The sequence below is a fragment of the Peromyscus eremicus genome, chromosome 19 (assembly GCF_949786415.1).
Source record: "Peromyscus eremicus chromosome 19, PerEre_H2_v1, whole genome shotgun sequence".
NCBI lineage: Eukaryota > Metazoa > Chordata > Mammalia > Rodentia > Cricetidae > Peromyscus > Peromyscus eremicus.
The window spans coordinates 64,814,711-64,828,918 of NC_081435.1; the positions used below are offsets into that span (position 1 = coordinate 64,814,711).

General features: G+C 41.9%; 1 protein-coding gene across 1 annotated transcript in view; it reads left to right on the forward strand.

Moving 5' to 3' along the window:
• Positions 1-14,208, forward strand: part of Loxhd1 (lipoxygenase homology PLAT domains 1) — a 161,523-nt gene that overhangs the window by 55,483 nt on the left and 91,832 nt on the right. The window contains exons 12-13 of the mRNA XM_059246129.1: positions 2,220-2,289; positions 13,373-13,527. Coding sequence (XP_059102112.1) covers positions 2,220-2,289; positions 13,373-13,527 — 225 coding nt within the window. The remainder of the gene's footprint in view (positions 1-2,219; positions 2,290-13,372; positions 13,528-14,208) is intronic.

The following is a 14,208-nucleotide window of genomic DNA, read 5'->3' on the forward strand; positions in this document are numbered from 1 at the left end:
CTCATGATGGGGAGCATGGCAGCACATAGGCAGACACGGTACTGGAGAAGTATCTGAGAGTGCTTCATCTTGCAGGCAACAGGAAGTCAACTGACTGTCACACTGAGGGAAGCTTGAGTAAAAGAGACCTCTCAAAGCCCATCCCCACAGTGACATACTTCCTCCAACAAGGCCACACCTCCTAATAGTGCCACGCCCTTTGGGGGCCATTTTCTTTCAAGTCACCACAGTGATTAACCAGCAAATTTTGAGAATATCAGCACTGCATAACCTTCCTCCACTCCCCCCCCCACCGAACCACACTAAGAACCACCATCACTGAGGATGTCCCACTTCTCTGCTGTTTTAAAGTTTCCAGAATTTTCTTGCTGTTTATGTTTTTGTCTCTTCCACCAGACATCTTGGTTCGATCTTTAAAGTCATTTAGATTCTCATTTTAGTGAGGTTATCCAAAGGAAACATCTGCCAGTTTAACTTAGAATGCCCAGAACGTTCTTTGCTCTTTGCCTCAACTGAAGCATGACTTTCTCTCAAGAATCCTCTTTTGTTGTCATCAAAAACCCTGGGGCACAGGGTGGGGGTGCATTCTCTCGACTCACACTTGCGTCCCCAGACCCTTGCTGTAGGTTCTTGGGACCCACCTCCCTCACTGAAGGTAGTGACATCAACTTTTGCTGTCCCATGGTCCTAAGGTAGTATGTTGGCTTACTGGGGCAGCCATAACAAAACGTTGAACTGTGAATTTGGTAGCTTACACAACAGGAATTTGTTTTCAAGTAGTTCTGGGTGCTACAATCCAAGATCAAGGTGTTTTCAAGGTTCATCTCTCCTGGCATCTTTCTCCTCCATCTAGAGGCAATGGTACTTGGGTCCTCGGGTCTTCTGGGTACCTGCTCATAGGTGTTCTCATCTCTTCCTCTCACAAAGATGTCAGCAGAATGGATGAGGTCCCACCCACACAGCATCATTTTACCTTACTTATCTTTTAAAGTTGCCATCTCCCAGTGGTCTTAGAGATCCTAGGGATTAGAATCTCAGCAAATGAATTTGGGTTTCAATGCAGCCCATAATAGGCAATATCTCTTAAAGCATGCTCAAGGGTCAATTTATATCAAATTTCCCATTGTGTTTATTAAAATGCAGGTTCCTGGGCCAAACCCAGCTATGCTAATTGGAGTCCCAGGGCTATGCCTGGTATGCTAGTTAGGAAAGAGAGTCCCAATGAGCCATTATTTTGATCAGGTTGACCTGTGAACACGTCTTTTGGGACTTGTCTTGATTGTTAATTGATTAGGAACATCCATTGACTGGGGCCTAAACTGTAAGAATGAGCAGGAAGCCAGCAAGGGCTTGTTTATTCTCTCACTGCTCTTGACTGTGGATGTGGTATGACTACCTGCTAGAGTTCCTGCTTTGACGTCCCTGAAACAATGGACCATAACCTGGAATTATAAGCCAAATAAACCCTTTCTTCCCAAAGCTGGTTTTGATTAGCATATTTGTCCCAGCAACAGAAATGGACACAGCTAGTGAGAATATTAGAAAAGGCACCTCTTGCCTTTCCCAGCCTTCGTGGGACCTGATCCATCACTGAGTCCCTCTGGCACCATCCCTGAGTCCCTCTGGCACCATTGTTTCCACATTGTGCCAGGGTCATTCCATTCTCAGTGTGAGGGGATCAGTTTGAGAAGCAAACCCACAAATGATTATCCGTGCAGAGAAAAAGCTCTAAAGTCAGGTAGAGAATGAGGGAACTAGACAGATAATGAGCTCAATATATCACTTGAAGGGGGAACTACAGGGCATGGTGTGTAAATGCCGTGGAAACCAGCTGTGGTAAACTTCCTACCTGGGCAGCTATTGTCCGAAAGGCAGACAAAGTCCATCCAAGCCAGGGCAAGGAGTCTGACAGTAGAGGTCGTGGGAGGAGATGGTTCCCACAGACTCCATATTGGCTGCGCATAGAATACAGGCTTTTCGTGGCTGTAATTTGAGTGTTGTGCTGTTAAAAAAACATTTCAATGAGGAAAAAAAATAGTGATTAATATAGATGGAATGGCTGTCTGTCTGTCCTGGCTATAAAGACAGTCTGATGCCCTCTGCCAGTCTTTGGTTGTTCTTTGGCACCTCTGCTAACTCAAATTCCTTGAACTCACTTACTCTTTTTGGCTCATGAAAATTTCCTCTCACGCTTAGAGCACACCCCTGTCTTCTCTCAGATCTCCTGTGGTCCACACTGTTCCTTGGACCACTACTCAGAGCCAAAGGCAATGTCCCACCCCCTAGTAGGTAACAAATAACATGCATGGCTGGGCTGTGGTGACGCACGCCTTTAATCCCAGCACTCAGGAGGAAGAGACAGATGGATCTCTGTGAGTTTGAGGCCAGCCTGGTCTACAGAGTGAGTTCCAGGACAGGCTCCAAAGCTATAGAGAAACCCTGCCTCAAAAAAAAAAATGTGCATGGTTTCCCAGTGACCTTTAATGGAGAGTCTTGCAGTCATGTACAAAGAGTAAATAACAATTTAAAATCAATCCTTAGAGTCTGAAGTTGTGTGTTCCCAGTTTACTTACAAAATCATGGCCAGCCAAATAAGCAATTAATGTCATGTCTAGTTGTTCAGAGGATTTGGGGAATGATTGTACTGATTAGAGACGAGGACAAAGCCTGCACCAACTCACAATTTATTTCCACCTAGCCTTTCCCTCAGGAGATGGCAAAATAAATGAGATTCACTTTCTCCACTGTGATTACACACTCCTGATGAGTGGGCAAGAATCCGTTGGACATGAGTGTTGAATATTGTTGCTGCTCGTTAATCAGATTGAGCCATAATTTTTAAATTAAAGCCCAAGAGGCTCTGGTACTTGCCCATCTGTTTAACGTCTCTTACTGTTGATGACTAGCAATGTAATTATGTTCAATTGTCCACAGTGTCTTGCCAGGCAGAGTTTGGGACCTCAGTGGCTGGTGGGCTCAGAGGGACTCTTACGGAATAAGGGCTTGTCAGGACCTCCAAAGGAACAAATCTGAGACCTCTGGGACAAAAGGGATGAGGATCCCCAGGAATGGGATTTCTATGTTTGTTACCATTTTGCTTTTAGGAATTTTCCAGCAACATGACTACAAAAGCAAGACTAACCAGCAAATCAGGCTGGAACAAGGCTGAGGTTGGAGGTTTTGATTTTCCCTTGGTTTCTTGTGTTGGCAAACACCAGCCAGAGCTGTCCATTCCTCCTGTTATCACATCTCCAGTCTGCTTTCTGTCAGTGTGACCAAAAAGCTGAGGTTAAACAAGGTAAAGGGAGGAAGATTTCCTTTTAAGCTCCCAGTTTCAGAGGGTTTCGTCCATGGGTGTTCCCAGGCATGTAGGGAAGTGGCAGGAGGCATGTGGCAAACCAAAGTCACATGGAAACTAGGAAACATGGTAACAGAGAGGTAGAGATGGAGAAGAAAGGGGCAAGTACAAAAATATAGCCTTCAAGGCATGCCCCCCAAGATCTACTTCCTCCAGTAGGCCCCATCTCACAAATTTTCCACCACCTTAGCAGCCTAAGGTAGGAATCCATAAATGGATTAACCATGAGGCCAGAGTCCTTATGATCCAGTCACTCCCAAAGTTCTACCTCTGAATAGCACTGGAGACTGAGCTTTCAACATATGAAATTTTTGGGGACACATAAGATCCAGACCCTAGCATGACATGTACAGTGCTGCTTATACAAAGGCATGTAGCATTTGAATTTTGAAAGTTTCCCGGGGAAAACAGGGATGATTTAACTTTGAGAAATGTGATTCTGTGGGGAAGGTAATGTTGGGGGATAAGAGATGTTTTCCTGAACTTCAACCATGCTTTAAGTGTCTACCAGCACCTGTTTTACTCAAGGCAGGCCTCCATGCACAATGTTTTTGTGCCTTCTGACAAATGCTTTGGCACAGATACCACATCTTTTTGAGCCCACATGGTTCATGGTCAGATTGATTTTTTTCAGATTTCCCTATATGGAAATCAGTGCATTATTAAAATTGATTTTGTCCACTGTACTTCCCAGTGATTTGTCTCACTTCTGATATATTTCATCTTCACTCTAGGTGGGGTATCAATGAATAATATCTCTTTTTAAAAACAACAACTTTATTGAGAAAAATCCGTGTGTCATTCATTCCACACACTAAAAGTTCACAAGCCAATGACTTTTGATCTGTATTCAGTGGATCTGTACATCCATCAGCACCATCAAATTCCAGAACATTTTCATACCCCTAAAGAAACCCCATACCCATTAGTAGCCACCTCTTTCCCCACATAACTTTTGACTCTGACAACCACTAACCTGGTTTTGGTCTCCTCTAGCAAATGGAATCACACAGGTTTTCTTTCATCAGTGTGTGCTCAAGGTCCCCCCATCGTACGATGTATTGGCGTTTTGTGTGTATTTATTTAGTGTATGTGTGTGTGGGTGTGCAATGCCCTGGCTCATAGATGGCCATTAAAGGAGAATTCTTGAGAGTTGGTTTTATCCTGACACTTTGTGGGAGCCAGGGATCCAACTCAAGCCACCAGCCCTGTGTACCAGCGCCTCTACATGCTGAGCCATCTTTCTGGGCCATGATTTCTTTTGAATTGATGAATGGTACTCCATTGTATGGATGTAACATGCTCAACTGTTGACTACTTAAGCTGTTTCTGCTTCTTGGTTATCATGAGCATTGCTGCCCTGGCATTCATCCACGTGTTTTTGTATGAACATGCTTTCTGGTCTTGGGATGTGTAACCTGAGTCATACTGTGGTGGTATTGTGTTCTCCAAAATATTGTGTACCTTAATAAACTTATCTGGGGTCAGAGAACAGACAGCCACTAGATACAGAGGCTAGAAAATGGTGGCACTCACGCCTTTAATCCTAGCATTCCAGAGACAGAAATCTCTCTGGATCTCTGTGAGTTCAAGGCCACATTGGAAATAGCCAGGCATGACTCATCATGCCTTTAATCCCAGAAAGCAAGCCTTTAATCCCAGGGAGTGGTGGTAGAAAGCAGAAAGGTATATAAGGCGTGAGGACCAGAAACTAGAAGCATTTGGCTGGTTAAGCATTTGGCTGGTTAAGCTTTCGGGCTTCTAGCAGCACAGTTCAGCTGAGAGCCATTCGCATATGAGGACACAGAAGCTTCCAGTCTGAGGAAACAAGACCAGCTGAGAAGTTGGCCAGGTGAGGTTAGCTGTGGCTTGTTCTGTCTCTCTGATCTTCCAGTGTTCACCCCAATACCTGGCTCACAGGTTTGATTTTATTAATAAGACCCTTTAAGACTCCTGCTACATCATACAGTAACTTTTTGAGCCACTGTTGAGCTATTTTTCAAAAGATGGGCACATTTTCACCAGTATCATGGGAGGCCCCTACTCGTCTATATCTTGCCCACACTTGCTGTTTTCCTTCTTGAGGGTTACTTTGCCATGTTACATGAGTTTGAGGAAAACTTTATCAAGTTCGACAAAGAAGTCAACTGTGATTCTAATAGGGATTGCATCAGAGTAGTTCTGTTTGGGGACTATTGATGTATTAACGATCTTAAGTCACACAGTCCACGGACATGGGATGTTTCCATGTCCATTTATTAAACCTTTAATCTCAATACTATTTTGTGATTTTTGAAGTATAAAATTTTCACTTGTTTTGCTAAATTCATTCCTAAATATTGTGTTCTTTTAAAAAGACATTTATTTCCATTTTTACTTTTATGTGTGTATGCATGCATGTGTACACAGGCACATCATATGTCTGAGTGCCTGTAGAAACCAGAGTAGGCATCACAGGCAATTGTGAGTCACCTGATGTGGGAGCTAGGAACCAAACTGGGAGCTTCTGGAAGAGTAGAAAGTACTCTTGGCCTCTTGTTGCATCATCTCTCCAGCCCGTTTCATTCCATCTGTTGTTGTAAATGAAACTATCACCTCCCCTCCCTCTCCCTCCCCCTTTCATCTTCTCTTCGCTTCTTTTGATACGTTTTCTTCTGAGATTAGGATTCATGTATTGTACACTGGGCTGCAAAGTGACTATATATCTGAAAATGACCTTAATTTTCTGGTTCTCCTGCCTCCACTTCTCAAGTGCACAGATTACAGGCATGTGCTACCACACCCAGTTTGTACAGTGCTGAGGACTAAGGCTTTGACCATGTTAGTCAAGGACTTTCTAACTGAACTACCTCCTCAGTCCAGAAATGGTTTCTTAATTTCCTTTTCCAGTTATTTATTATGGAAGAGTAGGTTTTATATTCTACGACTTTGCTGAATTTTTAGAGGATCTCCCATGACTCTCTAAATACACAGTTCTGTCATCCACGAGGAGACACAGCTTTACTGTGGCCTTTACACAGCCTGGATGCCAGTGTAAATTCGCTCATCTTATTGCCTTGCTCGAAGACTTCTAGAATCATGTTGAACTTTTAAGTGTAGGTGTTTCATAGATGACCTTTATGAGCTGAAATTCCCATTTGTTCCTTTTTGAAAACGGGTTTTTATCATGAAAGGGTATGTCAAATTCTTTTTGTGTGTCTATTGAGATGATCATGTGATTTTTGGTTTTTATTCTATTAGTGTGACATATTACATTAATTGGTTTTTAGAAGTTAAACCAAGTTATATTCCTGGGATAAATCCTATCTTGTCATAGTGTCTGATTCTGTGTGAATCCAATTAGGCATTTTATTTTATTTAACTTCTTACTGTATCAAACATTTCTTATTTAAGTTATACATTTGATTCTTACTGAAAATAATTTATACAAAATATTCTGATCATGGTTTCCCTCCCCTTATCTTATCCCAAATCCTCCCTACCTCTCCACCTATCCAGTTCTTTCTTTCTCTCTCTCTCTCTTTGGAAAATAAACAGGCGTGTAAAATGAACAAACCAGAATTTAAAAAAAAAAACAAAGAAAAGCACAAGAAACACACACACACACACACACACACACACAGAGAGAGAGAGAGAGAGAGAGAGAGAGAGAGAACCAAAACCCATAAAAACATAAAATTACAAACTATTATATACAAGCAAAAGACTGATAAGGTTAAAAAAGCAGCAATGCAGTCTGATACATAAAAAAAAAATCTCTAAAATCACCATTGAGTTTGTTTGGTGTTGGTTATCTATTGCTGGGCATGAGGCCTACCCTTAAGTGTGGTTTATATATCCAGTGAGACTCCATTGGATAAAACTGATTTTTCCTTTGCATGTGTTTGTCAATTGGAGATAGCTTTTTAATTAGGAATGAGAACTATTATTCACTTCCCCCTCTCAGTGCTGGGAACCCCTCTGGCTTGAAACTATGTAGTCCCTATGCATGCTGACACATCTTTGTAAGTTCATACATGTGTTAATCCTGTTGTGCCTGGAAGACACTATTTTCTTGGTGTCATCCATCCCTCTGGCTCTTAGGGTCTTTCTGCCTCCTCTTCTGCATAGTTCCTTGAGCCTTGGTGGGAGGAATTGATGAAGACATCTCATTTAGGATTGAGTGTTCCAAGGTCTCTTACTCTCTGCACATTGTCCAGTTATAGGTCTCTAAATTAGTCCTCATCTTTGGAAAGAAGAAGCTTCTCTGATGATGGCTGAGTGAGACACTGATCTATGGGTATAGCAGAATGTCATCAGGAGTCATTTTATTGTTATGTTCCTTTAGTAGAACAATAATATTTGGGTTTTCCCTAAGCCTGTGGCCTATCTAGTCTCAGGTTCTTGGTCACCTGAGTAGTTTCAGGCTTGGGTTCCATCTCATGGAATAAGCCTTCAATCCAATAAGACAATGGTTGGATACTCCCACATCGTTTGTACCACTATTGCATCATAGTGTCACTAGGGCCTTGCCGTCAGTCCGTGTAGAGAACCAATAGCCTTGGAACAGTCTGAGTTGTTTGGAGATTTTCATGGGGTCCCCTTAGCCAACAATTCAGTTATATGTAACTCATTCCTGGCACTGGATGTTTCACTTGGTAGCAAAAGATGTCTAGTTAGGGCTTGGTCTCTTCTGTTATTTGGTGACTCCATTTAGATTTCATATCTATATAAATGACATTTATATTGGAGCAGGTTCCCATATGGGTACTCAAATGGTATCAGTTGTTCCTCCTCATTGTCCCTCTCTTACCGACTTCTTCCCTCCTCCTCTCCATTTAATCCTCCTGTTCCAGTCTTTTCATAATGATGTTTTCTACCCCTCCTTTCGAGATCCTTCCTGCCCCTAGTCCCTTGCTCTATAGATAATCTCTGTGATTATACAGATTATAACATGCCTATCAAAGGCTTAAAAGCTAACATTTATATATAATAGAACACATATTATATTTGTCTTTTGGGGTCTGGGTCACCTCACTCAGGGATTTTTTTCCCTAGCTTTATATATTTACTTGAAAATTTCATGGTTTCATTTTTAACAGATGAATAATATTCCATTGTATAATGTACAGCATTTTTTTTTACTTATTCATCTACTGATGGACATCTAGGTTGTTTCCAGTTTCTGACTATTGTGAATAGAGCAGCAATGAACATGGATGAGCGAGTGTCTCTGTAGTAGGATGTAGAGTCCTTTGGGTATATGCCCAAGAGTGGGATAGCTAGATCTTGAGGTAGATCTATTTCCAGTTTACCATCACACTCATTCATAGTGTATACTTTTTTTTAATTAACGTAATTTCTTTATTGATTCTTTGGGCATTTAACATCATGCACCCTAACTCCACTCACTTCCCAGTCTCCCAATATCCTCCCCTCACCCCTGCATTTTCCCCGCAGAAGAAAATTTTTAGAAAATCAAACCAAAACAAAGCAATCAAGAAAACAACCAAAAAGCAAAACAAAAAACCCACTCTTCACTCCTCCATCTTTCCTGCCTCTCCAACACCTCTTCATTTGTCCTGGTGGCACTGGGAGTGGTCTCACATAGTACACTCCTTTGTCCAATCATCTTTACTAGCAAATGTTCATTACAGTGAGTCATTGGTCTGGTTCAAGGCCTCTGATTTCTGCTACACCATCATCACTGGATCCTCACCAAAATTATTCTAAGATACCCCACAGCCACTCTGAGTCATGGAGATGCTGCAAATATTGTTCCATAGGACCAATCCCTTCATGAGCTCCAGCAGGTCCTAGATAAGGTAGATGTTAAGGTGGGCCAACCCAAGGCCTGACTGTGGGCCTGGCTGGTAGCTGACATGGTCAGTCTGGGCCACTGGGTTCCTCAGACACCTGCCTGAGCAGAATTCCATAGTATATAATTCTTTATCTGCATTGCAATATTTGAGAATTTTTGCATTTATATTCATAAAAGATACTGGTCTATAGATTTATTTTCTTATTATGCCATTGCCAGCTTTGGTACCAAGAATTTGTGGACTTCATAAAATGAATTCCTTAAGATGATTGCTAACCTTTGTTACAAACTTGGATTTTTTGGGTATATTTTTTAAGCCATTTCAGAGAGGATTAACTAAGAAGGAAAGGGTCACCCTCATTGGAGAGATGTTATTGCATGGGTTTAGGGCTTAGATGGAACCAAAGAGGGAAAAGAAAAAAGGTGGTCTAAGCATTGGCTTGTTGCTGCTGTCTGTGCCATCAAGTGTGAACGGGCAGCCTCACACTCTGGCTGCCACCACCACAAGCCACTGCCAAGGGCTATATTCTCCTAAACTGTGAGCCGACATAAGCCTCTGCTTCATGAACTTGCTTTTGTGTTTGGCTACAGCAATGAGAGAGACAATTAATATAGAAAATTGGCACATAGGAGTAAGGCTGTTTCTGTTGTAGCAGGAAACCTGAGCATGTGGTTCTTAAGCCTTTGGAACTGGTTTGAGGAAGGAATATGGGTGAGTTTGGAAGTGAAAGCTGGGGAAGCCCCAGAATTCTGTAAGCTGTTCCAGCAGGAGAAAGGAAGACCAGGGTGTCAACAGAAATGTTAACAGACAAGGTTATACTTAGGAGGGTTCAGAAGGAAATAATGATGCTATCGAGAATGGAGCTAGCGGCCATGCATGTTATGTTCTGACCCAGAAACTGGCTGCATTATACCTATGTCATGAAAACTCAGGTGGGGCAGGATTAAGAAAAAAAAGCAATGGAGTAACTTACTTGATGGGAAGAAACTTCAAACTTGAGTATAGCATGCAGGCTGTGGCATGGTTTATTGCTTACTGCATTTAGTGAGGTCTGTAGTGAGAATTCAAAACAAAAAGTGGACCAGAAAGAAGTGAAAAAAACCCATATAGTTTGGAAAGAAAAGGAGTGTGAATCCAGTTAAGGTCACAGACAAGGCAGGTGTGGGCAGTGTGGCTGCAGATGTTAAAAAGTATTAGTGACATTAAAGCAAATCAAGGACCTTGCACCCGGACAAATAAGTGTGCCTCAGGTGTAAGGGCCTACTCATGGAATTGTAGGATTGTGGTACCACTTGAAGTTTGATTGGATACATTTGGCGTTATGAGATTGGCATAGGTCAAGGGTAGAGCATTATGGATTACAGAGATGTGTTTAAATGTCAAGTTGACAAGGAGTGGATTTGTGATGGTTAATCTTCATCATCAATCTGACTAGGTTTAGAATCACCATGGAGACTGACACACACTTCTGGATACGTCTTGAGGGTATTTTAGAGGAGACTAAGGGAGAGAGACCTACCAGGATTGAGAGAGGCCCACACAGAATGGAGTGGAACCATCACATGGGCCAAAGGGTGGACAGAGCAATAGAGGGAAAAGGAGGAAGGAACAGAACATGAGCACTCACATCGCTGCTCCTGAGCCCATCCGTTGGTGAGCGAGCAACTTCATGCTCCTGCCGTCACAGCTGAAAGCACTCTTCCAAATGCCTTCCTAACCGGGATGGGCTGAGTCCCTTTCACCCCTGAACCAAAATAAACATCTTATCCCTTAAGTGTCTTCTCATCAGGTATTTGGTCATAACTAGGAGAAAAGTAAATCAATATACCTACTCTTTTCTTGTTACACACTCTTCAGAAAAAATTTTTTTTCTTTAAATGTATAGTAGATTTCTGTGGTAAGACATGCAGTAAGGACACAGGCTTTTCTTTGTGGGTAGTTTATTTTAATTATTCAATCTTTTTACTCTATGAGTCTGTTTCATTGTAAGTCAGTTTTGGTAGTCATTCTTTACTTTCAACCTATTTATGCTGCAGAATCTAAAGTATATCTCTTTGTGAGAAGATATTTAGATCCATATCCATTTGGACAGTCTCTGTATAGTAGATTTCCTTTTGATTATTCAACTAATGACAGTTTCCAACTGTTTCATTTTTCTTGTCCTTTCTGCCTCATACCTAAGCAGGCTGGTGGGAATACATGGGTCCTCTGTCCCTCGGCCCTGGTGGGAATTTTGTGCTACCTGGCCTATTACAGGATCATTTCACCCCAATCTTACCCCTTACCAACCATAAACCCTCAAGCTCTTTGCTGCCTCAATATATCTGTGGACATTCTTCGAAGCCTGTGAAGCTCCTAGAGGCTCTCCTATGTCAACAATACATCTTACGTTGGCTGGCTGTGTGTAGCATCATTGGCCTCCATCTCTGCAGGCTGCCCACTGTAGTCTACTGTTTTTGAAACACTAAGTCCATTTACAAACAATACGTCACATTTAATGTAATTACCAATATGGTAAGATTTACATCTGTCATATGTTTTCTAAGGCTTGTATTTTTGGCTCCCTCAATTCTTACATTATTATCTTCTTTAGCATTACATAGATTTTATAAAATACCATCTCTCTTTCTTTGTTGCTTCTTTTACTACATATTATTTCAGATACTTTCTAAATAGTCTCCTCCAAATTACAATCCACATCTTAACTTAGAACAACCTAGTTCAAAGTAACGTCAACTTTAATTTTAGTGATATATAAGACTTCACCCCCATACACTTTCCTACACACAGTTGTTGTTATTTAAATTGTATCTTTGCCTAGGATATGTGATACCCTATATTGAAATTTTGTTTTTACATATGAAAGACTCACCAGTGCATTTTTATAGTTATTGTTCTCTGCTGTTGTGTTTTTATATAAAATGTGAGAAGACAGGTATTAAAAATGGAAAAATACATGTACAGTATCATTGCCATTATCGCTTTATCTCTTCTCATGACTCATAATACTCCAGTGAATTCAAGTTACTGTCTAATGTGAAGATCTCCCATTAATACTTGTTACAGAGAATGCCTTTTAGTGATGGAAGATTCTTGAAGTACTTGTTTGTTTTGGAATGCTTTAATTTCTGTTTCATCCCTGAAGGGTAGTTTTAGTGGATATAGAATCCTTGGATAATGGTCGTTTTCTTTCAGCTTATTGAAAGCATCCCACTGTTTTCCGGTTTCCATAGTTTTGGATGAAAAGTTGTTGGTTAATTTTTATGGCATATCCCTTGTGCTCAATTTCCTGCTGCTCCTTTTTAAGATTTCTTCTTTGTCTTTGGCTCTTAGAAGTTTTATTATGATGTGTTTACAAGGAAATCTCTTTGGATTTTTTCCTATTCAGAGTTCATTTTATATAAAATGTCAAATATATAGATTAATGTTTTTAACTCAAATTTGGGGAGTTTGGGACCATTTATCTTCAAATATTCTTTCAATCCTTGTCTACATCTTCCTCATCATTGCTCCCACCAGATTTCATGGCTTTAAATGGAATGCATCTACCTATGATGACTAAAGTCTTATCACCAGACCTGGGCCCTCCAGATGTATTTAACTGCCATCTTGACTTCTGTTTTGTAAACATCTAACTGGCATCTCAAATGTATAGTGACCAGAACAAAACCTTGATTTCCATCCCCAAACTCACCCCTACCACAGCTCTCTTCCACCTTATTAACAATTCTATCCTCTAGCTGCCAAGACCAAAACATGATTTCTCTTTCTCTTGATTACCTATCTGGTCTATCACCAAAAACTGCCTTTAAATTACATCACCTACCTGTTGCTTCCTTTCCATTTCCACTGAACACTAGTTCTAAGTGCCACTTTTCCTTCCCTCAGACTCCACAGGGGGTTCATCAACAACTCAGTTTTAAGGGTCTTCCCTCTGGAAATTAAGGTGTGGGAAGTCTGAAGCCGGCCTCAGAAATCTGAATTCTTGTAAACATTTCCCATGGGTTTCTGATGATTGACAGACATGAAGAGCCTCTGATCTGTCTAAACCAAGACTTAGGAGTCAGCTCCCAAGTGGCTCCCTGCAGTGGGGTTTGGGAAGTTGAGTTGAGGGACGAGGTCATCCCAGATAAGAGCTGAAAGAGGTGGATGCAGAGCTTAGGCACGGGAGCAGAGGCAGCCAGCCAATGGTGTCCCCTTTTCTGTCTGTCAGTGGCCCGGTACCGTGTGACTGTATGCACAGGGGAACTCGAAGGTGCGGGGACGGATGCCAATGTCTACCTCTGCCTTTTTGGTGATGTGGGGGACACCGGGGAGCGACTACTCTACAACTGCAGGAATAACACCGACCTGTTTGAGAAAGGCAATGTAAGCTGCAGTGACGAGCCACCCTCCTCCCAGCCCACCCTGCTTTGTCTTCCTAGCTTCCCTGTTCATTCAAAGTAGAGCTGACGGCTGGTGTCAGGACCTCAACAGTGACGTAACATCTGTCTGGATGAGGGGAGTGGGGTCCTAGGGACTCCAGGTAGGAGCCACTTGAAGGACACAGAAATATCTGGTTGTTTGGATCCTTGAGCAAATTTGGCTCACTGTCGTCTGCTAACATTGACGGCAACTACAAGGCTCCCAGTATTGTGCAGCTAGAAGCTGGAGAGCCACTGTGGAGAAATTGTGGTCTCCTACCCTCCCCTCAGGTTGGGAAGGATGATGGTCATCTCAAGTGTATCCTAGAGGATTCAGGCTGGGAGAAAATAGAAGACAATACACATTTTCTATTAGTCATGGTCACCGGGGGAAGCTTGTTCATATCATCCCTTCCTTCTTTCCTTCCTTCCTTCCTTCCTTCCTTCCTTCCTTCCTTCTTTCCTTCCTTCCTTCCTTCCTTTCCTTCTTTCCTTCCTTCCTTCCTTCCTTCCTTCCTTCCTTCCTTCCTTCCTTCCTTCCTTCCTTCTTTCCTTCCTTCGAGAAACCAAGAAAAACACCAGACATGGATGTGAAAGAACTGAGATCTATTGCTAGCCACAATACAATGTGTCAGGTATCCCCCTA